Source organism: Ursus americanus, chromosome 34, assembly GCF_024610735.1.
Source record: "Ursus americanus isolate L20-20 chromosome 34, mUrsAme1.1.p, whole genome shotgun sequence".
Lineage (NCBI taxonomy): Eukaryota > Metazoa > Chordata > Mammalia > Carnivora > Ursidae > Ursus > Ursus americanus.
Window position 1 is genome coordinate 6,521,388 of NC_142160.1, and position 24,127 is coordinate 6,545,514.

At 46.8% G+C, this 24,127-nt stretch overlaps 1 protein-coding gene across 7 annotated transcripts in view; it reads left to right on the forward strand.

Moving 5' to 3' along the window:
* The window catches only part of GLIS3 (GLIS family zinc finger 3), a 619,421-nt gene that overhangs the window by 159,098 nt on the left and 436,196 nt on the right, over window positions 1-24,127 (forward strand). For 2 of the 7 annotated variants that reach the window (XM_087858809.1, XM_045772456.2), the window contains exon 1: window positions 18,596-18,714. The exons of 3 other annotated variants lie outside the window; for them this stretch is intronic. Coding sequence is in view for 1 of the 4 variants with exons in the window: in XM_045772458.2 (XP_045628414.2) it covers window positions 18,432-18,714 (283 nt within the window). In the remaining 3 variants the exon portion in view is untranslated. 2 more of the 7 variants (XM_045772458.2, XM_045772455.2) reach the window with 2 other exon arrangements.

A 24,127-nucleotide genomic window follows, 5' to 3' on the forward strand; every position in this document is an offset into this window, starting at 1 on the left:
TTCTTAAACCTCAGTGTTCATCAGGAATACCTGGAGTACTGGTTACAAGGGTGGAATTGTAGGCCGGCATTAGACCTTCCAGAAGCATCTGTGTTAGCCAGCCCCTCAGGTAGTTCTGAGCCACCAGATCCTTGGACTTTGTTCTGAGCAGCCATTTCTAAGCCATGCCCCTCACTCCCACCACAGCACTGTCAGTGTCGCCTAGAAACTACTTAGAAATGCTTATTCTCAGGCCCTCCCCCAGACCTACTGAATCAGGAACTCTGGAGGTGGGGACCAGCAGTCTGTATTTTCAGTGGCATCCAGAAATTCTGATGCAGAATGAGGTTTTAGAATGATTGTTGTCAGAAATGCTGCCAGTGTTCCCATACTTCCTTGATAAGAATCACCCAGCATGCTTTTAAAAACACAGAAACTGGGCTCTACCTCAAATCTGTCGAATTACAATTCCAAGGGGAAAATAATTCCAAGGGCAGAGGTGGATAATCTGTATTATTAACAGGCATCCGAGGCGATTCTTATCTTCAGACAAGTTTGGTAAGTACTGAGAAGGCAAAGCCAAAGATGTGCCAGTTCACAGTCTTACATTCCCTATTTAAGGGGGTATCTTTGGGTTTTGTGTTCATTATCAGATTTAAATATTATAACAGCCTTATGAAGTCGATACAATTTTTAACCCATTTTACCGATGAAAAAACTGACATTTGGAGAACTTAAAAAACGCGTCTAGGGTCGAATCGATAGTAAACCAGAGAACTGGGACTCAAGCCAGGAACTTTCTGATACCAATGCCTTTGTTCTTGAAGTGTCCCTAAGGTAGCTGCATACAAATCCTCGTCACTGTTGGTACAGCAGAGTGCAGCCTTGGAGAGAGATGCTTGCCCAGAGTCCTTGCTTGGTTCAGCAGGACTGCCAGCTGCAATCCCAGCCTGCTCTACAGACTTTCTTCCCCACTGCTTCTCAACACGAACAGGGCCATTTTACTCCTCACCCTTGACCTGCCTTTGTTCACTCCTGCCTCTGCTGTTGCACTCACGGCACTTTTACTAATGAGATCTCTCCATCAGCTTGTTCTCCGGGCCTCTTACTTACTCTCCCCTTACTTCCCCCACCCCCCCACCCCCGCCAAGGAGGGCTGTTCTTCCTCTTCTCTAACAGTCCAAAACTCAGCCGTGCCTCAAGACTCTTAGTCTAGTGTCCTTCGCGGGGCCTCCCTGCCCACACAGTCCTCGGTGAGCTCTCTGCTCTGGGAGCTGCCCATCTTGTCAGGCACCCTCTATTTGTCCCCAACACGGAGTGCCCTGTGCAAGTATCTTCATCTTTCATCTACATGAAGCAACTTGAAGGTGCTCCTCTGTTTCTGGATAAATAGTAGGAACTGCTAAAATACCTTGTTGACCTGTAACAAAGTCAATCCAGCTAAAGATCCACAGAAAACGAAGATGAATTTTAAAAGCAAGAAAGACAGGTTGTGGAACTTATTGGGAGAATCTATGACAGACTTACATTGACAATCAAATGAGCAATCACTGGGTTTGCAAGGGTAAATGAATTCAATGATTATCCCTTAGAATTTAGTTTATGGGACTCCTCCCCTCTCTTCCAAACCCAGAAAAAGCCAGGGAAATCTTTTTTGGTGGGGATGGAATGATAGCGGCATTGGGGAAGCTGGTGGAGGTGTAGCGTATGCTTCATAAAGGGGAACAGCTTTTGTAAAAAAATTTACGTTGTGTTCATCATTCCAGCTGGTAATGCATTTTCTTTTAAAACGTAATGAGTAATGCCTATTCTGGTTCCCTTCCAGAAGTTAGGGTAGCATAGTGTTTTGGGACAACAGCATCCTGTGTTCTGGAGCCTAGACCTGGAGGAACATGTCCAGGTACCGCTGAGCTAGGGTCAGGACCAACGCTGGGGAAAGGGCGCCACCTACTGACTGCCATTGTCACACTTTTTCCTACCAGGAGCCTCCTGTTGGGTTTGGCTCAGAGGAGGTGTCCAAAGAGGCTGGACGGGAGGCCTAGGAAAGTTCTCTGCCAGCACCCACCACATTTCATGGGGAAGTTCATGAGGACATAGCCACACAAAGTATGGTATTCCAAGTTTATGCTTTCTGTAAGAGTCTCTCCCATGAGAAGAGTTCTCCCTTGAGGAAACATACCAGCAACCTTGGTGCAGAAAGTGATAGAAGTAGTATTTGGTTGAATGGTATTATGTAAGTTATGGTTCCACCACATGGATTTCAAAGACACTCTGTCGTTAAGGGGTTCAGGGGGAAGCGGGAGAAGTTAGGACTTAATTCTGTTTTACAAGGGTTAGAAACTGTTTAAAGGTTTTAAAAAATAGAAGTTCATTTCATTTAAAAATAAAACTTTATTCTCTGAGACATTAGTGAATTGGGAATTTACACCAGAAAAGTGTTATTACATAGACGGTAGAGTTCTGGAATGTTGGCTGAAGTGAGAGACACTGACAGGACGGGCACCGGTATTGTTTGACAAACCATTCAGCTTCCAGCTCCTCATCTAGGAGACAGTCCTGATCGCTGGTCCTCTCAACACCCTGCTGGGTCAGTTTGAAGAGTACACAAGAGGTGACCGGATGGATAGGATTTTTTTCCTCTGCCAGGAAGATGCATGTGGGACACATGATAGTAGGTGTGAGAAAGGTCACTTCCTAAAGCAAGTGAGATCCAAAATTAGACTCTTGGACTTCTTTGGTGGAAGCTGTAGCAGAGAGAAAAGACACTTGCACTGAGTGAGTGTACCAAGGAATGGGGAAGAGTGGAAAGACCATGAGGGAGGAGAAGGCAGTGTCCCTCTGGCAGCCAGAGAAGGTCTTCACAAGCTGTGTGTTGGTAGATTAGCTTTTGGGGGCTTCCCACTTTCATCCTAGCAGCACTTAATCCCTGGGGAATTCCGGCCCTCTGGATCCTGATAAACAGAGTCACATGAAACTTAGCTCCGCATTGAGATGCACTCTCAGGAGGGTTTTACTTAACCTGAAATGAGAGGAGGGGAGTGCTACTTAGCTCAAAGGACTAGTACTCATAGCCAGCACTGCTTGCCAGGCACTGGGCTGATTGCCTTCCACAGATCAGTTCGTGGATGCTCCCTATAGCCCAATGAAGGAAGAACAGCACAGGCTCAGGGATGGAGGATTGGGAGCTTGCCTGCTGTCCCACCCAGGTCTGCCTGGACCCAGAATCAGTGATCTTCTCTGTGTGATGTTCTAAACCTGTAATGATGGCATTTCAGAAACTGCTAGCGGGCTTATCTTGGAGCTAGAGAAACTACAAAAGACCCCATGGCTCACGTCTTTCTTAGACATAAGAGGCTGTCCTGCACTGTGACTGAGAGAAGATCCCTCCCTCCCTCCCTTCTTTCCTTCCTTCTGATTGAAGATTTTGTAGCTTCATCAAAGTTCTAGACTACCTTAAATGTAAAAGCAGTGTTTACCCACCTGTTGACTTGAATGTGTGTGTGTGCGTGCACATATGCGTGTGTGTGTGTGTGTGTGTACACATATGCATGTGTATGTGTCTCTTCTGTGTGGAGCAGGGATGTTGAACCAAGAGTAGGACACAGTGCCAGATGATGGAGCCTTTGTGAGGAACACCGGACTGGGAGTCAAGGGTCCTCAGTTCTAGGGCTCTGCCGTTCACAACAGGAGTGACTGCTAACAGTTGAGTGCTCACAATGTGCTAGGGACCGTTCTGAGCATTTTCTGTGTATCAATTCACTTAATCCGCATGACCATTCTACAGATGAATACTATTAGCATTCTCATTTTACTGATAAGAAAATTGAGGCACATAGTGTTTAAGTGACTTCCCCCAGGTTACACCAGCTAATAAATGAAGGAAAGCTGGCTTAAACTTGGGCAATCTGGCTTACTACGCTAACTGTTATGTAATAGTGTCGCTCAGCTGGCTGATCTACAAGTTGTCAGTTAACCTTTCCAGGCTTTAGTTTTCCCCATTTATAAATTCATGTTTTTAATAAGTATTGAGTTCCAGGCTTATGCAAGACATTATAGATTAGGTAGAGATGGAAAGGACCATGCACACAGACTCTTTCCTCACCGCCTGCCACCCCCCCAACACACCCGCCCCCCCCCCACACCCACCCACCCACCCAGAGTGCAAAATGCAAAGGAGAGGGGGTCCAGGCAAGGCTGCAGGAGAAGCTGGCTTTGGAACTTGACCCTAAGCCTGGATACTGGTAGAGACGGTGTCACAGGCAGAAGTAAAGCTGAAGGCAAGTTTGGGGACGCTTACAGTAACTAGGCCACTTGAGTGAGGAATGGGCTGTTGGGCAGGGGACACAGCCGGAGAGAGGGTGCGAGGCCCGAGGTTAAGGAGTCATGTCCAGGACTATTCATATTTGAAGTAGTGTGAACATCACATTTGTGGAGGGCCAGAGTGGAGGCAGGGAGACCAGTGAGGAGAACTGAAGGCCTTAAGTTGTGACAGGGACCAAACAATGGCCAGATGCCAGCAACCTGGGGCAAGCAGAATGGTGAAGGTGAAATGGGGTAGAGGAGGGGTACAGTGGGCAGACAGACAAAGTGAGAGGGTGACAGTGGCTTGCAGAGGAAGACAGATGAGTGGCTGACTTCTTCCAGCTAAGAGTCCTGTGGACTCTAGACAGACAAGTTTGGCCCGAGTTAGTGGATCTGTATGGTTGAAGGTACGAGTAATGATCTTTAGAGGAAGATCATAATGACAGCGATGTGCCAGGCATTCCCCCACTGTGTTATCTCTAATCAGCAAAGACTCCTCTCTACAGGTGTGCAACTTTCATTTTAGAGGATTTTTTCCCTTCCCGTAAGAGGCAACATAGCATAGTGCTGACAGGGCAGACTCTGAAGCCAGAAGACTAGGATAGGTAGAGGAGCTACTTACTGGGCAAAAACTGTAATCTTTCTGTGCCTCAGTGTGTGCATGCGTTAAATGGGGATAACATGGCTCCCCTCATAGGGCTGTTGTGGGGATTAAATGAGTTAATGCAGATAAAGTGTGTGGCTGGAGTAAGAGCCTAGAACTGTTGGCTCTTCCTGCTGTTGAGTAAACTGAGTAGTAGCAGAGAGCTGGAGTGATTGGCTGAGGGCTGAGGAACGCACAGCGAGGAGAGCAGGATTCAAACACAGGCCCGCCCAGCTCCACTGTGGGGTGTCTGAGTAAGGGCGGGGCCCTCACAGGGGTGAGCAAGAAGTGAAGGGGATTATGGGAATAGCACCTGCACGTGGCAGAAGGAGGAAAAGGAATACGAGAAGCACCTAGGAGAAATTTGGAGAAAGAACAGCAATAAAGACCTTAAAAAAAATCTTTTCTGTTTTTCAGATTGTTAAATTAAAATGGCCTCACTATGAAAATTAAAACATCCTAGAACTAAATTCCTGTGATCTGTGATCTAGCCATCTCCCCTGTTCCTGGTCAGCCAGCCATTGCTAGCAGACTTTGGAAAAACAAAAGCAAACAGGAAATTATAGTATCATAGAAAGCTGGGGAGATGACCCCAAAGAGCAAAGGTGGTTGATAAGGCCAGATGCAGGAGGGTCATGTCCCTGAGGCTTGGTTTTGGGGAGGGCAGGGAACACATGTCAGGGTTAGGGTGGGAGTCTGCTAGTTAGGTCTGGAGTGAATCTGGTGTGAGAGGGATGGGGAGTGGACGCAGCTCCAAAATAAGGGGGCTGGAGTGGAGAGTTGTGGGCGAGGAAACTTTGTTGTGTGTGGACCCTTGTGGGAGTCTGATGAGCTTAGGGACCTCTTCTCAGAATAAGGTACCTAAAATAAAAGACGTGGGATTACAGCAGGTAGACATTTCTATCCACAGACCCTTTGGAATTCAGAACTCCTGTAAAGACACTTCCAGCTTTCAGATGTGGCCCTTCTGTGAAGACTCCATCCTTTTTTTTTTTTTCTATAAAGATGTTATTTATTTATTTGACAGAGAAACAGCCAGTGAGAGAGGAACACAAGCGGGGGGAGTAGGAGACGAAGAAGCAGGCTCCCAGTGGAGCGGGGAGCCTGATGCGGGGCTCGATCCCAGGACCATGGATCATGCCCTGAGCATGAAGGCAGACGCTTAACAACTGAGCCACCCAGGCGCCCCTGAAGACTCCATCCTTAGGAGCTGTCTAAATCCGCTAAGCCTTGTGTGTATAGAAAGCCAAAGATGTACCCAGAATTCTGAGTGAGTCCAATATCTAGCTTCAGACTGTGATTTTAGATAAGGGCCTATCTTCAGGTGATTTGGAACCCTAAAACATAGAGAAGTTAAGCAAACATCAACATCACCACCCCCAGTTACTTATTTCGGAAGGATGTTGGCAGAGTGAGAGGTACTTTGGAGGCTTTATGCGCTGATCAAGTCCTCATAGTGCCCCCCACCCACCCCCGCCAAAAATATCCACTGAGACCCAGGGGTGAGTAATCCTGGGTTATTGACTCATTACAGGAGGGTCTTGGTATGTTCCACATGTTTGCAAGATGGCTGCTGCACTTTCCTGTGGGGCTGGATCTGTTCCCTTCACCCCCCATGTGAGCATATTTGGGGCTTAAGTTTACAAATAAAATTCAGGAAATCACCAGTGACTCTTCTTGGACAAGGTGGAAGGCAGGAAAAAGGCTGACAGCAGGCACGGCCCAGGGCAGATTTGTTGGGGCACATACACTAGAAAAATGAGTTTCAGAGATTTTCCTTATCAACCATTTAATCAGGAACTGGCTGAGCCTGCCTATGAAATCATCATTAATACATCAAAGGAGGATTTTTACATCCAATAATCCCATTGACTGTTCACTATTTTTTTTCCCAGGACACAGGAGTGTGTCTATAGGAAAAGAGCTTTTCTACTCCTTGCTACTAGGAGCTTTTCTGCTCTTAGATCTGAAATATCATCCCAACTACACCCATTGTTGGAAGTACTATTTTGGGTTGGCCCTGTGTAATGTGAAATGAAGAGAAAAAGTGTGTAGCTGAATCCTGATATGGAAATCCAGACTTAAAAACATTCTCTGATGGTTTGGCATCCGTGGGATAAATTGGTCATAGTTTTCAACAACTCAGATCAAAGCCAAATGCTGTTTGCATTCAGACAGTGATTCAGGGACCGTGTCTTATTTGGTTTCTTTGAAAATAGAGCACAGACATTTTTTCATACCTTTGAGAGAAATCTTTTGGCCACCAAAGTTGTGCCTTGTAAATGTTATTGTACCCTAATACAAAGTTTTACATCTCGTTTCAAATGTCTTTTTCGGAGTTATTCCACCATCCCAAAGCTGAGTGGCTGGTTGCAGTGAAGGTCTCCTGATATAATGTGAAGAAGAAAAAAATAGGCCAACTGGTAAAGATAAAAAAAAAAAGAGAGAGAGAGAGAGTAAATAAAACACATATGGCAGGTCTACTTTCAGAGTTAAAATGTATATGAGTGTGTATGCAAATCAGCCATCCAAATAGAAATCTAGGCTGGGCCAGCCATAGGCACAGTCACCAGGAGCAAAGTTTGCTTTCTGTGGCCTTTCAGTCCCCTCACCTGGGTATTTCTCCAGCACCTCCAACCCTATTCTTTCCGTCCTTCTGAACCTGCTAGAGACTCAGCAGTGCTCTGGTTTCAGTACCTACTTCAGGACTCCTCCTGCCTCGCATTTCCTTTCACTTCTGCTTTCCCTTGGACTCCTGTGTACTCTGCCCCTTTCCTCCTGAGGGCATTGCTCATCAGGGAGGAGCTCCAGCGGTAAGTGAGAATTCTTTAAGTGACTGTTCTTTTTTAAAAATTTTTTGAGAGAGCTCGTGCACATGCGCACGCTCCACACACACACACACACACACCCACCCACCCACCCACCCACACACACACACACACACACACACAGGAGTGGGGTGGGGGGGTTGGGGGGGTTGGGGCGAGGGAGAATCCCAAGCAGACTCCCCGCTGAGCAAGGAGCCTGATGCAAGCCTTGATCCCAGGCCTGTGAGATCATGACCCCAGCCGAAACCAAGAGTCAGACGCTTAAGCAACTGAGCCACCCAAGTGAGCCTAATTGTTCCTTTTTTTTTTTTTTTAAAGATTTTGTTTATTTATTTGTCAGAGAGAGAGAGAAAGAGCTTGAGTGCACAAGCAGGGGGAGCAGCAGGCAAAGGGAGAAGCAGACTCCCAGCTGAGCAGGGAGCCTGACATGGGGCTTGATCCTAGGACCCTGGGATCATGACCTGAGCCGAAGGCAGACACTTAAGCTAAAACTGAACCACCCAGGCATCCCTAAATGACTGTTCTTAAATAAAAATGACTAATTTATAGCCAGTTCTTGATTTTAATGAACAGATTATGTTTTAGGAATTATTTTCTGATTTTGTTTTGTTCACTGAACCGACTTTATTGAGTGTCTCTTAAGCAGAGTGCAGGACTTTGGGTGTAGTGGGAATTATAGGAGAGCCCATTTGTGAGTTGAGGGGGCAGGGGTCATATACATCAAAGGTTAAAGAGCATGGCAAGATAGGGTAACAATTCAGAGATGAAGCAGGCTGATTTTACTTTATCGAATGAATGCTTATTTCATGCACTCATTGTGGCAGACACTGCTTTAGAAGTCTTCTCAGATATCAGCTCCTTAGGTACTCACGACAGGTTTGCTCCTGTTCTACAGCTGGACAGACAGGCACTGAGAGTGACTCCCCCAGGGCTCCTTGGCCAGTAAGGGTGGAGCCAGGACTGAATCTCAGCAGTCTGGGTCCAGGATCCTGGTCCTTGAACTAGCTCCATGCGGCATCTCCAGCTTTAGAATGAGTGCCAAGTGCAGGACACAGACAGGGGCTCTGATTTGAGTTCAGAGTCCGTTCCAGGTGAGCTGAGAAGGCAGAGAGGGCTCTGTGACAGCTGTTCTTCACCCCGGTTACCCCTTATAGTCATTGGGAAGTATGAGAAAGTCCTGATGACTGGATCTCATCCAGGCCTCTCAGTCAGAATCTTAGGGGGGAGGCCTGGCCAGGTGTGTGAAGAACATCCCCAGGTATTCGGAAGGGCAGCCAGCATGAGAAGCTGCTGGGGGCAGGAGGCACTAGAACTGTAGCCTGAGAGTGGGCAGGAGATCTGGAAGGTGGGAGGAGAGGGAAGTCAGGTGCTTGGGGGGGGGTGGGGAGAAGGCAGAGAGCGAGGCCCCTGCTTTGTCTTCTGTCTTTCCCTCTTCTCTCCCACCACCAGGCTCAGGGTCTTCCTCCAGCCCCACTTCCCTCTTTCTCCTCTTCTCTGACCTCATTGTCTTCCTTTATCTTGTGTGCCCCTTTCCTCCTCTCCTGTCAACCCCTTTACCTTCTTCTTTCCTACGTCCTCCTGCTGTTCTCTTCTCTTATTTCCTCCTTCTCTTGCCCACCTCTTCCTTCCACTTCATGGCTTTTTGGTCATTTCACTTGACATCGCCCCTCCTCCCAGCAGAAGGTGGGCAGAGGTAGGGTTGTGGCTTTGGATGAATATCGATGCTCATTTGAAGTGCTCCTGAGGGAATTGACGGAAGGCCTAGGATGTATAGACCCGGTTCTCCAGTAGTATCATTCATGTTTATTATGAGCCAGGGCCATATTCCCTGGGGACCTAGCATATGTGGCACCTGGCTCTGGGGCTGAGGTGAGAGAGGAGAGCTTGGAAGGTGTGTATTTGTTTTCTGTTGCTGCTGTGACAGACTGCCCTCAAATAGTGGCTTAAAGAACCCAGTAACTTCACATCTCATGGTTCCGTAAGATAGAAGTGTGACATGGGTCTCACTAGCTAAGGTCCAGTGTTGGCAGGGCTGCTTCCTTTCTGGGGGTTCTAGGGAAGACTGCTTCATTGTTTTCCAACTTCTAGTGGCTGCACATTCCTTGGCTCGTGGCTCCTTCCTCCATCTTCACAGCCAGGAGTAACATGGCACTTCTCTGGCCCTTCCGTGGTTGCCAGATCACTTTCTCTGAAGCTCCTCTTCTGCCTCCCTCTTCCACTTTTAAGGACTCTTGTGATTACACTGGGCCCACTTGGATAATCCAGAATTATCTTTCTATTTTAAGGTCATTTATTAGCAACTTTAATTCCATCTGCATCTTAATTCCCTTCAGCTATCTAACGTAACATATTCACAGATTCCAGGGATGAGGATATGGGCATTTTGGGGGACATTATTCTCCCTGTAATAGAAAGCCTCACAGAACAGGAAAAGTAGACAATAAGGGTCATTCAGCATGACAGAAGAGCAGATGCAAAGGTTTGGGGACTTGAAGAGTGTTCAAGGTAGGTTTTTTTTTTTTGAGATTTTATTTATTTATTTGACAGAGAGAGAGACAGCCAGCGAGAGAGGGAACACAAGCAGGGGGAGTGGGAGAGGAATGAAGAAGCAGGCTCATAGCAGAGGAGCCTGATGTGGGGCTCGATCCCATAACGCCAGGATCATGCCCTGAGCTGAAGGCAGACGCTTAACGACTGCGCCACCCAGGCGCCCCTCAAGGTAGGTTTTGAGGAACATAGGGTAGTGTCACTTGGTAGTGACAACGGTCATGACACATACCCTTTATACGATATATTTTATTTATAAAATTTACATATACTTTTTTCGACTACGTATCTCATCAGAATGTCTTCCAATAAGCAGTACTCTGTGGGGGCAGCAGAGTGGTGTGGCTGAGAGCATATGCCCTGGAGCCATAGCTGGGTTCTCGTCCTGCCTCTGCCACTTATTAGACTGATCTCTGTGAGGATGGAATGAGATCAAGAATCTCAAGTACTTTGCCTCAGCCCCTGGCACACAATAAACCCCTAATAAATGTGAGCTTTTATTATGGCCATAACTAAGCTGTGTCTTCAGCTTATGGCTTAGAACTTGCCACTCACACTTTCTCCCTAATGTCCCCTGCTTGCTGGAAGAAAAATGAAAGCAGTGGCAGGAAGAACATTTCTGACCTGTGCAACCAGGTGAGATAGCATCATTATTAGCAAAGCTCAGACTGTCTAACTGCTGGCCCCTAAATTCATAGAATCTGAGGACTCTCTGGTCCTGCTGCTTACGCCAGTAGCCCCAAATGGTATTTATAGCTGAGTTTTTAAATGACATTCGGTTACAAAACACAAGACAGAAGAGCATGGGAATGGGGGAGGCGGTGTTCCAGGCGGAACTGAAACTTTCTCAGGTAGGATGAATAACGGCAATAACAGAACTGAGTGGGACTCAGAGATGCTTGAGCAGTCACTTCTGTACAAATCTTTTCCTATTCCCGAACGTTATTCTGGGAAAATCTTGACTCTGTTTTATCTGGGAGTGAGATAAAAAGTCCAATTTCAATAGGAATTTGGGAATGCATACACTTCCTATTAGGTGCTGAGTTCTGGGGCTATATTTGTTAACCAGTAACTGAGAGCGTGTAGAAACGGCCTGACTTGTTGAGGCACTTGTCTGGCAACCAAATGGATAAGCTACTCTAGCTGACCCCCAAAAGTTGACCAGCTGGTCTGAAAGGTCTGTGTAATTACTGGGGAAGTGGAATGTTTCTTGTTTAATATTATACTGACTAAATGGAAGGAGGATCTCAAAAAAGAACATGAGCCATAACTTAATTTCCAGGCTAAAACGATATCACAAAAACTAAGTATTTATTATTGGGTGGTTATCCCCTTTAAATTTTTAAGTATTGCTTTCCTTTGTACCCTCCATGATACGCTGAACACCTTAGGTATTCTATAAGTTGTTGGCAGCTATTTGTTTAAAAAAATAAGAGGGATCTCTTGGCTACCATAGGTGAAACAGTCCAGAGATCGGATGGAGATCAGGTGTGGTTCCATCAGGGTTCTGGGCCTGTTTTCTGCTACCTTCTCCACCCTGCTCTCCACACAGTGTCACCTTCCTTGGCAGGCTGAGAGGACGGCAGCTTCATTTCCATCTCTTGACAAGACACAGAAGAGGAAAGGACACCTTTCTAGTGGCTCCCTAGAGAGAAGAGACACCATATTCAGAAGCTACCAGAGAGCTTTCCTCTCATGAGAATATCTCATTGACCCAAATTGGATCATGTGCCCATCATTGAACCAATCCCTGTAGCTAGAGCTTTCTTCTTCACATCATATTGGCTCAAATTAGGTCACATGCCCATCAATGAACCAAACTCTCTGGCCTGGGGAAGGCCTGATTGGCTGAGGTCTAAATTTATGAGCCATTCACTTTGACCAGGGGAGAGAGATTTATCCCAGAGACATCACTCCCATTCCTGGAGCTGGGGCTGGGGTTAATTTTTCCTGTAGTTTTTGTGCTGGGGTCCTTCATCAATAGAGGAAGCCCCTGGTTGTATGTGTGCTGGCCGGTTTCGTACTTTCCACTCAATCTTTGCAATAACTCAGGTAGCAGAACCTAAGTGGTTCAGGAACCAGCCTGAGGTCTCCCAGGAAGTAGTGGTAGAGTTAGTATTTCTAGGTTTTCTGATTCTAGAGTCCACCCTCCTTCCAACATACCATCCTGCCTGAGTGAATGGACAGATGAATGTCTGGGGGAAGCAGGGCTCACTGCATGGAAAGAATTGTAGAGGAATGGTTAATGTGGGAGAATGTTTCTCCTTGAAGCCTGGCCATTCCCCCACGAGCTGGGTAATGCTACAAAGATAACCTACTTCTCTCTGCCTCTGTTGCCTCATTTGTGAAATAGAACTTGTGCTATATTTCACCTCACTGGGATATAGGGAGAATTAAGGGAGGTAATGCAGACAGTGAACTTGGAACAGCGTTCCAGCCTGAAGGGAGTCAACGCTTTGCCCAGGGCAGGTCTCCTTTGGGGGGAGTTGGTCATTTGTCTGATGGACAGTAAAATGGTACTCTTCTGTCCTTTACAGGGTCAAAAGGGGGACAGAAGTGTTTGTGGATGTGAAAACTGCCGGAGTACTTCAGTATCACGGGGCCTTAGAATTTGTAGACAATTTCCAAATGCATTCAAACTCCCTTGCAGGCAGTTGTATTTAGAACTGGAGGTGAGTGGGGAGGAGTCTAAAAAGCCACTGGATCACTTTTTTTATAGAGCTTAATTCTACCTACAACTTACTCATTGTCCTCGCTTATCTGATGCTGTCCTAATGTCTTCCCTTCTTTGGTTCCTGTTTTTATTTTTTTATTAATTTTTAAAAAAGATTTTTATTTATTAGAGAGAGAGAAAGAGAGAGACAGCATGTGTACATGTGGGGAGGGGCAGAGGGGGAGGGAGAGGGACACTGCACTGAGCCTGACATGGGGCTTGATCTCAGGACCCTGAGATCATGACTTGAGCCAAGATCAGGACTCAGACCCACAACCAACTGAGCTACCCAGGTGCCCCAGCTTCCTCTTGTTTTTAAAAAAATTCGTCTTCCTCCCTGTACCCTTGTTCCATATTTTCCCTCTTTTCTCTCCCCATAATGTAGTACATATTTTTTCCTGTTGGTAGAATTCAGGATGTGCTGCAAATGGCCTGGTGAGGTATGGCATGAAAGAGGAGCAGGGTGTCAGATGGGGGAGGACCATTAGGGCAGCGGAGGGGAGAGGGGGAGGGGAGGGTGGAGGGGAAGGCGGAGACTCCCCTTTCTGAGCATAAGCTTTACTTAGGGCGTTTTCTTCCCCAAGAAGTAAGAATCTTCTGTTGACAATGATGAGTCTTGGGGAGCAGAAAGAGAGCGTCAGGTGTTTGGACTCTTTTGGAGTATTGGAATGATTACATCCATGTGTAAAATAATCCTTAGTGCTATTCACCAACTTTCAAAGCAGAAAAATCCATTCTTTTGCTTCCTTATTAATTCATTCACTCACTTAGCATTAATTACTTACTAGTGCCCAGCTGTATTGCTAGGCCATGAAAGGCTTGTGAAGAAATGTCAGTTCTACCTATGAGAAGGCAACTTAGGGGTAGATAGCATTATGAGGAGGTAATTAATTTTATGGGATGTACCATATAGAAGTGGCCAGAATGGGTGCTCAGTACTGTGTATGTCCATGAGCTTATTTTATTTTGGTAACCTCTTTGTAGATATACATGAATAGTAGGACAAGAAGTAATCCCGTCAACCTTGCAGAAGACAAGATGCATCTCAATCGTGTTTGTATAAAATAGGAAGAAAAATTTTGCCAATAAAAAAAAGATGAAAAGGCATTGTACTGAATAAAATATTTCAGATTTTGGTCAGTTGCATGTGGATTGATACATTTTAGACTCTGATTTATAGTTTTGACCTTAGAAAGGAAAAGAGGTATGATGCTATGAATGTAATGAGTGTAAATAATAATTTTTAAAAATTGCATCACTGCTGTGGAAGCTGAAGAGTCTGGGCTGACTACAGTGTGGCAACATTAGTTGAAAGATCAACTTAAACATTTTATTAGGGTATCAGGCACTGATAACATTCCACTATTTGTACTATTCGCTAAGGAAGGTAAAATGGAAATTTTCCATCTGACACATTTATTTCCCCTCTTTAAGTTGGCAAACACTGACTTTTTCCACTGCATTTCTACATAACTGGACTCTCGCCAGTTCCCGTGTGTGTGTGTGTGTGTGTATGTGTGTGTGTGTGAATAGCTAGGCATACTATCACTGGTGCTGTTAGTTCAACTTACCTGTATTTGGGGGTTAAAACTTGTTTCTCTCTATAGACATTTCACAGGTAGAAATCTGATCATAGTGTTTGCAAGTTTGTAAAGGTTTGCTGTCAGATCACTCAGATGGACACAAATAACAGTTCTCCTGAAGGTTTGCAGTTAGGATGTGCCCTCCCAGAGTTTGCTGTGTTCTGCTGCTGTTGCTGTGTGAGACCATGAATGTTCCTATTTTGTACTCTTGTTTGGTGTGAGCAGATACATGGGATCTGTGCTTTTTGTGCCTTTGTGAGGCTGTTCCTTCCACCTGCAATAGTCTTCCTTGCTTATCAATTCTCCACCCCTTCTTTTTTTTTTTTTTAATTTTAAAAGATTTTATTTATTTATTGAGAGAGATAGAGACAGCCAGCAAGAGAGGGAACACAAGCAGGGGGAGTGGGAGAGGAAGAAGCAGGCTCATAGCAGAGGAGCCTGATGTGGGGCTCGATCCCACAACACCGGGATCACGCCCTGAGCCGAAGGCAGACGCTTAATGACTGCGCCACCCAGGTGCCCCTCTCCACCCCTTCTTTAAAGTCCGGCTGAAACAGCCAAGCCACTGCATGTGGTGTGTGGTAGGAAACGATGCCCGCCCCTTTATCTGACACCCATCACAAGATGCATTGCATTCTATACACTTGCAGTATACTTTGCACACATTCAAAAAACACGCGCTATTACTTTGTAGGATAGCAGTGTTGCAAGGACTTGGGGCTTCAAGACTGGCAAACCTAGTGCTGCCTCTCCCTCTCTGTGACTCTTCCCTGAGCTTCAGCTTCCTTGCTTCCCAGTAGGAGACCACCAACGGCTGTTCATACGCTTGCTGGGGTAAGTTACTAGACGCAGAGCCATCAGTTCTTGAGGGTTTGCTACATCCCAGGCACTGGGCAACATGCTTTCTGTGACCTCTTCCCTTGTGCAATGCCTACGAGTGTTCATTCCTTTACCCCCCGTCCTGGGACAGAGTAGGTCCTCACTGAATATTTCTCCAGTGAGTGAGAACTGGACTTGAGCTGGCTGCAGGGTTCTGTCCGCTGAATCAGCTGCCTGAGTCAGCGGTTGAGATACACACAACCGAAGGTTCCAGAGGGGGAAGATAGCATCAAGACTGCAGTTCCCACCTCTGGCTGAGAGGCTGCCAGGGTGTGATTCCTAAGCATGATGGAGAGCTTATGGGGAAGGGAAAATGTCATTTCTGAACTACACGGTTTCCTTTCCCACCATTTCTTACTCTCCCCTCCCTCACCCCTGCTGACCAATTCAGCCTAGAAGAGGTGCAGATCTCATTCTGAGTCACTACAGGGTTTTATTGGCAATGCTGCATTTTTACTATATCCCATGGAACGTAAGGACATTGCAGATCTACATTCCTGGCCACACACACAAAAAGTCAAGTGAAGTACTATACCTATTTAGTGGTAAAGGTCTTGCGAATGTTAGAGGCTCATGAAAATCCCACCCCCCAAAAAAATGGCCTTCCAGCCCTAGGGCTCTTCTAAGTGAAGAGAATTTTGGGGATCTCCAGGTTGATGACTCATAGTTTTCCTAGTGTTGTATTTCCATGAGCCATTGATTAAAGTAGGGTGTAGCACAATATTTTTCTCTTCCAGCTAAGCTATTCCTATCAAGTGGGAAGTTTTGGAAGCTTCTTCAAGCCCCTAGGATATCATTCCATGCATGAAAACCATCGTATTTAGAATGATATTTGAGGGATGGTAGATTGGTTTTTTGAGCTTCCACCCAGGCTCGTCTTGTTTCTGGGGAGTCCTGTGTACAGTACAAGAGTCTGGATGAAGAGAATTTCCTGAGACACATTAAAGGGTCAGTGTTCCCATCTTGCTCTGTTCCTGAAGGCTGGAGTTAATGAGGAAGAGTTTTTCTGTGAATGTCAGGCATGTTGCAATAACTAGCCGCAGTGGAATAGTCATAGCAACTTCCACCACTTGGTTTCTTTGTTTTTGTGATGTTGCTGCATGCTTCATTTTATGAGCCTTTTCTTGTGTGTGGTTGAACCCATCTATTGCCATCTTGGACTTGGATACTTGTATTTAAAAGGAGATGAAGAACAGAGAGAGAAACTGGAAAATTGACAGAATGACATATCCTAAGCACTTATAAATTTATTTCCCTCCCTCCACTTCTGCTGACAGATATTCTGTTGATTAATATCCTGATGAGTTTGTGTCTTTAGGAGAGGGAAAAAATGCCTTCCCTAAAGGGAGTCTTGAAAAGCAGACCATAACAAGACATAAGTATTGTGAAAACGGACTTTTTTGTGTGATGTCAATATCTTGGATACAGACCCACTCTAGTAATATTCTTTCTGAAGTAAGATAAATGAAAATTATCAACAACTGTTTGGCTTTTTGGGGGCGAGTCATTTGTGTACTTGAGGGCTTCTAGGATTGCTAATTTATAATTGAGTGGAAGCCCTAGAATAGAATATAAGGACTGGGGGAATTTTTTTTTTTTTAAGAGATGGGGAGACAGAGTGGGAGAAAATGAATCTTAATTAGGCTCCACACCCAGTGTAGAGATTCAGTTGGGTTCCACCTCATGAGCCCGAGATCCTGACCTAAGCCGAAATCAAGAATCAGATGCTTCACCGACTGAGCCACACAGGCGCCCCAGGATTGGTGAATTCTGAGCGTCACTATAGAAAGGCCTAACTGGAGGGTATTTGTGTATTATATACATTGATTCTCAAGATGGAAGTCTGGGCATCTGTAGCAGTACATGTGGGGGAACACTAACAGCTGGCTTTTTGGGGACAACCTCTTGAGGGCTCTGAGCAAGCCAAGCAGAAGGGCTGGGGTCACAGCCTACGTGGGGTATGAAGGTGAGGGTGTTGAATGTTTAAGGAGCGAGTACCACTGTATAGACGCAATACATGCAGGGAGTGTGCCTCCATTCCTAAAGTCTGTGTTTAGAATTTTATATAGGTAGCATTTCCATTTCTCTTCTGCTTATACTTAGAAGAGATGCCAAAGGCAACCTCGCTGCTTTTAACCATTTTTGAAGTTATGTTCATCTAGTCCTGTATATTAGAAAGACTCTTTTGCCATTTCCCACTTTTAAAAAAGTTTTTCTCTCTCTGAATTTTACTACTGGGTATTTTTTTTTTCACTTGTTCTTTACTGTTTGACATCAGATCCTATCAAAACACTGATGCTTTTTCATGTTAAAAAAAACCAATTCGACAAATAAGGCCCACGAAAGAAGGCAAAGTGTCTCCCTGCTGCTACCCTGTGCTGGAGTTCCTAACCTCGCTGGCACACGGGAAGGAGTGTGTGTGTGAATGCGTGGACAGGGAGACAGGAGCCGTGAGCGCAGCCCTCGAATTGGCCAGCCTGGTGACCAGGGAGCCCGCCCCCACTCTCTCCCCCCTCCCCCTCCAGCGCTCACACTCAGGAAGCAGCTGGCTACAGGCCGGCCCTTGCGGCCGAACACACATCCACACTCCTCGAGGGGCCGCCTCCCCGCCTGCCTCCTTTCTATCCCTCCCTCCTCCCTCCCCCTGCAGCGGCGTCCACACTGCGCCGCCCCTGCAGCCCAGAGCGCGGCGCACAAGGGCACCAGCGCCAGGGCAGATACCGTTGCCCCTCCCCGCACCGCCCCCCCACCACGCCCGCCTGCAGCCGTCCAGGCTCGCACCGGCGCTCCCCCAACGGAACCCGCTGAAAGCAATTAGCCAGCATCCCGCACTGGCCCCCAGACACATCCCCCGGCCCAGGGCGAGGATGAGCAGGACAGGCGAGGAACAAAGTCGAAACTCAACTTTTTAAAAACATTTGCGTGTGTATGTGTATCTGTGGGGGGAGAATGAGCTGATGCAGAGGGTCCAGCCACCCCCCTTCTGCCTCCTCCTCCCCCTGCCGCCGCTGCCCTCGCACACGCGCGCGCACACACACGGCACTTGGGCCGGGTTTCCGCGCTCCGTCCCCCGGCTTGGATGGGAGTTTTCATTTCCGAAGGAGGCAGAACCCGTGGAGCGCGCTGAAGGGCCGGAGCCCCAAGTTACTCCTCGCCAGTGCTGGCCGCCGCTGTCACTCGCAGGCTGGCCGGGGAAGGGACCCGCACGCCTGGCTTTGTTGTGGAAATCCGGGTTACCTGGTAAGTGGATACCATAGGAACTTTGCTCGCAGGCGAGAGACGGGAGAAACCGGCGCTTGAGAGTGTGGGGGAGTTAACGCTCAGAGACACAAACTAGGGGATTAGAAATAGTTTTCCACGCTGAGCCAGTGGCGTTCGCGCGGGTTTAAGGCTAAGCGCACCCCCAGCCCCAGATTTTCTAAAAGCTCTGTTTGTTGAGCTAGCAACCCTGGATTAGGAATCAAGCCCTGTTGTTGTCAGTTGCCTAAGACTACCGAGGAGTGTAGAGGACAAAAAGGAAATCAACAGGGAATTAAAGTTTCTTTAATTAGGAAGAGTTCTTGTTTTTGGTTTTTCTTTTAAACAACAGGAGCCAGAGGGCCACACAATCAAGGCAAGTTACAGGACGCACGGGCATGGTCCTGCACGCCACCCAGGAGTCCCCACTGAAGGGAAACTTTGGAGAAGAGGGAATTGATAGGGTGACGTGAGGTCCCGCGCGCGCACACGGGGCTGTAGTTGCGTTTTCCAGTTCCACGTGTTTGTGGAGCACAGCTAAGGCTGTTTTGCACTCTTGCACCTCGCCAAAGACAATGTCCCCATTGCTCCGAAGGTCCTTGGGTTGGGGGTACTTCGCTTGTCTCTGGGAGGGGTTCAGTGACCCGCAGCCACCAGGTCTATAACTATCACCTCCCACGCCGCAAAATGGGCAGACATACTCAGACGCTCACACTCCCCACCGGGTTCGTCACTTTGCGTTTACATTTTTATGGGGCCCGACAAAATGTCAGCACTGTTTGGAAAATGTCTCAGTCTCAGGCGCTCTGTCCTGCTCGCGGCTCCAGTCCCTGTAAATGACCCTGTGTGTATTTTGAAGTCGGTCCGGGCTGCTCTCTGGAAAGCGTGAGTGAGCAGCCGGCTCTCTCCTAGACACACACCTTGCCCTAAGCGACACTTCCAAGTTACTCACTGGAGCTGACAAGTCACCTCGGAGACGAGGAAGTTACCCAAGTGTCTGGAAAACTTGGCCCTGACGGATTTGTCATCCTATGGATGATTCAATTAGGTACCTGGAGGAAGAAGCTTTGGGAAAGGTTGTTTCTGGCTTCGCGGGTCGCGCCTTTGACTTGTTGGGGGGTGTTTGGGAGGCAAGAAGCGAAAGGAGACCTGAGGGTTAGGACACTAGCTTGGTGGAAGCTCCGGGCCGCGGCTGCCCGGGAATCCCCCCTCGGGCAGGGAAGGGCAGCGCGCTGGTCCCCGCCGCTTGGGTTTCCCAGCAGCGGGCCAGCGGCGGCGCCCTTTCGGCCCGACTAACTCAGGACTGGGTTGCACAACAGGAAACCGGCACGAGTTTGTTTTGTTTTGCTGCGCTAGCTCGCGGACCGGGCGGAGGGTTAGGGTCAGAAGCGGCCGGCGAGTGACGGGGTCGCAACAGCGCGCCCCAGCCGGGCCCTGTGGCCCCCGCCCTCAGACCTGCCCCTCGCTCCCCACTGGGGAGCCTAGTGGCTCGCCCCGACCTCCACGGGCCAAGCCAGGGGGTTCGGGAACTGATAAGGGCTGCCCTTCTCCTGCGCTGCCCTGCTCCAGGATCATCTCCCTGCCCGGCGGGTTCCCAGCACCTCTCCCGATCTCTCAAGCCCTCCTCCTGCCCTGGAGAGCCCTCCCCCCCCCCTCCCGCCCCTCTGCTCTGTATTCTTCACTCCCCTGCTAGGCTTCCCGGGGTTCTCCGAGGCCCTCATCTCTGGAGCATCTAAACCCGGGGCTGGGGGTGGAGGGTACTTCCGCAATGGCAGGGAGCAGCGGCTTTTGGGACTGGACTCTCGCAATTGCCACCCCTTTTACGGAGAAAAGGGCTTTGCACCCTCTCCCCACCTACTTCGAGAACATCAGTATCTCCCCAGAATTTGGGCCGGGGTGGGGGGTGGGGTGGGGTGTTGGAGTTCGTGAGGAGAGGGATATACTGCAGCTCCCCCCAGCGGACCAATTCCCTTTAGGATATGGGAACTGCGAATATCAAGTATGGACTGTAAAAGCTAGAAGGGACCTTGGCGATCACCTGTGGATGAGGAAACCGAGACCCATAGACTTTTAGGGTTTTGTCCAAGCCTTCATAGCCAGTTGTCACAGATGCCAGGCACATAGTCAAGTTTCCCAGTTTCCAGTGCAGAGAGCATTTCTTGGCATGAAGGTGAACTCAAGACAAATGTGAAGTCTCCTTATGTCCCCACTGAAAACTTTGATGAGTCATGGTTTCTGCCTTGGGAGTTAGCCAGACATCCGTTTTCCCCTGTGTCACGTTCTCCATTAGACTACCCTTTTACACTAAACTGAGAAGCTTTTTTTTGGGGGGGGGTATAAAATTGATTTGATTGGTTTTAATCCTCCCATTCCTCCTCCTCTTCCTCCTCTAATTTTCCTTCCTTAGTGAAGTGCTTAGTGCAGCCTGCGAAGGTTTGCAGAAAAAGGATCTGCCCACACAAAGGTTGGGGGACAGCTTGCAGCCATGTAGAGACAGGAGTGTGTGATATTACATGTTGTTGTTGCAGCTGGGAACATGTGGAAGGTTAGGGATCACATGTAAATGCACTCCAATTTTCAGATGTTTTCACTGGTTGTCTATGGCAGCCCTACTAGACCTGCTGTTCCTTCCAAAACACTTTTCCTTATTGGTAGTTGAGTTCTTTTCCTTTGTTGCTCAGAGGACTCAGCAGTTCTTGAGTGAGTAGTTCAGTCTGAGTGCTGCTGTAACTCCCTCTCTTCCTGCTTCAGCTTAGGCCAGTTGTGAGAGGGCATTTTTTCTCTGATCCCAGATTCTACCCAAGTTCCTTAAGAGTGATTGGTTTGTCAGAGATTGAATACCTGGGGTCTGTTGATTTGCTTGGAAGTGATAATCCTTCCAAATAGGAAGAGCAAATTTTTGGGGGGTGGGGTAGGGTGGACTCCAGGGTTCAGCTAGTGGGTGAAAATCTTATTGGGCCCAAATAGGCAGGTTGGAGAGGTGAAATAATAGCAAACTAATGTTTTGTACCAGCCCTGTCTTCATTCATATAGCAGAAAGTGGTCTTTCCATTGTTTCAAAAGAGCTGAGTGTTCTCAGTCTTTTTTTCTCTGAGTGTTCTTTCTTGCTAGTGAATTAAGCCTGGGGACATTCTTTTCACTTTTGTCCCTCTCATATTGAAGGTATTGATCTCTGGAGTTGGAATGTTAATTTGTAATTCTTCCTGAATAGAGATGAAGTACTTCTTGAAGGAGATAATTCAGGAAGTGGCATCCTGTGAACATTCTCGTCCCTGGAGAAGTCATTTTCTGTGTTTCTCTAATTATTTTCTGTAGAGGATATTATAAAGAAGGTGCAAATACGGGACTTTTCACTAAGTTTGGTTGCCTCATAGACTCAATTAGGATTGAAAATAAAATAAAAAATAAATAAATGGAGCATAGGAAATCTGTGCTGCCTTACTCATCCCTGGAGGATGAGACATGCAACAAAATCTTTAAATGACCCTAACATGTAGTTTGATAAAAAGATGCCCAAGTTCCAAATTTTCCAAGTTTTCCAAGTTTTCCATTTACTTCAGGCAGACTTGACACAAAACCCAAATTTTTTATTGAGCTGAAATAAAATATCCATACAGAAAAGTACACATACCTTAAGCTTGATGAATTTTCATGAGCTAAATACAACTGATTAACTGGCATCAAGAAATAGAACATTACCGACACTCCACACACGTCTCGTACACCCTTCCACTCACTATTTTCCCCCCAAAAGGAACCACTGCCTTGACTTCTAACAGACATAGTAATCTTGCCTGTTTTTAAAAATACCTTATGTGAGTGGAATAATTCAAACTGTACTCTTGGGTCTGGCTTCTTTCACTGATGTAACAACCTTCTAGTGGGTCAAAGAATTTGGATTTCCTTTTAAACATGGTGGGAATAGTTTAGCTTGCAGAAGTTAGTTGGTCAGGCATTACTTAATATGATAGAATTAAAGAAAACACTGACAAAACAGAAGTTGTATTTTCTATGCTAATGACAGTCTGATAGGGGGACAGCAGACAAAAGTGAAACGTCCAGCATCCAGCATGAAGCCAGTGTGGGATGAGCAAGGAGAATGCCGAGGAGCTCCTTCCTTCGTGATGGCTCCAGATGCATTTGACAGCCCCTCTGTTAGGGCCACCAACCCCTGAAACAAAAGAAGTGCCTGGTCTCAGTACTGAAATGACTGTGTGTGTTTTGCAGCTTTTAGCTAGGATTTTTCATTCTTTGTGAGTACAGCATGACAGAGGCCAGAATAATGTTTCTGCTCAGAAGAGTGCTGTAGTGTCTGTGCTACTTTTTCCTGTCAGGGAGAGGAGTAAACTAGGGAAGATGCAACTGTGATTTAACTGGCTCTACCAGACACAGAGCGCAGGATGTGTGATCATACAGTTGCACCTTATTGTCCTGTAGTTATTTGGGCAATACATGACAAGTATAGGATATAAACACATAACTGTATATTTCATTGGTCCCAGTTTTCAGTATAAATGAGTAGTACAGTATAAGTATGAGTACAATAAATGCATGTAATACATAAATGTAATATAAAAATCTGTACATGTATAATACATGTAGTGTGAAAAATATAAATGTATAGGTATAATGTAAAACCATCTATATACATATAAGGACTGGTGACAGTTGAAAGGTAAATTAGACAGGGCCCCTAAAGGTAACATAATTAGAATTTAGGCAAGGAGATAAAACACAGACAAATAACCATAAGGCAATGTAGAAAGTTACGAATGTTACAAGAGAGGTATTTCGAGTAAAACAGTTAACATTTATTGGGTCCTTCTATGTGCCAGGCACTGTGCTAAGCATGTAACATGCTCGATCTCATTTAATATTTTGTAATTCCATGAACTATATATAGTAGTGTAATTCTAACCATTTGCAAATAGATACAGATGTTAAAGAGAGGCTCAGGGAATGCCTAAAGTGGGTATTTGGGGTGGACCTGGAGGGTAAGTAGGATCTGGATTTAGGGAAAGGGGGGGGGGAAGAAGGGAGAAGGGGAAAGACCACCCATGTGGACTCTAAGGCAATATTGTAGGATGAGCAGAAACAAGGATCGAATCGTGTTCCACTATGGGAACAAAATCAGGGGATTTGTCTGTAAAACTGGAATCATGAGAGCTGTAAGTGATTGAGAGCAGACTTGAAACGAAGAGAGCTGATGGGGCCATTCTGGTCTGATGTGATCTCCTCAAGGCCAAGCTCGGGAACGACTGCACATTCCTTCAGGTGCAGCAAGTCTTGCTGCACGGCAGATGGGCAGATAGGGTTACAGCTCCAGATCAGACCCTGTACTGGGCGCCTCGGCAAAGAGATCAGGCTTTCTTCCTTTCTTTTTCTTCTTCAAGATGAGATTTTCTAAATATCAGTT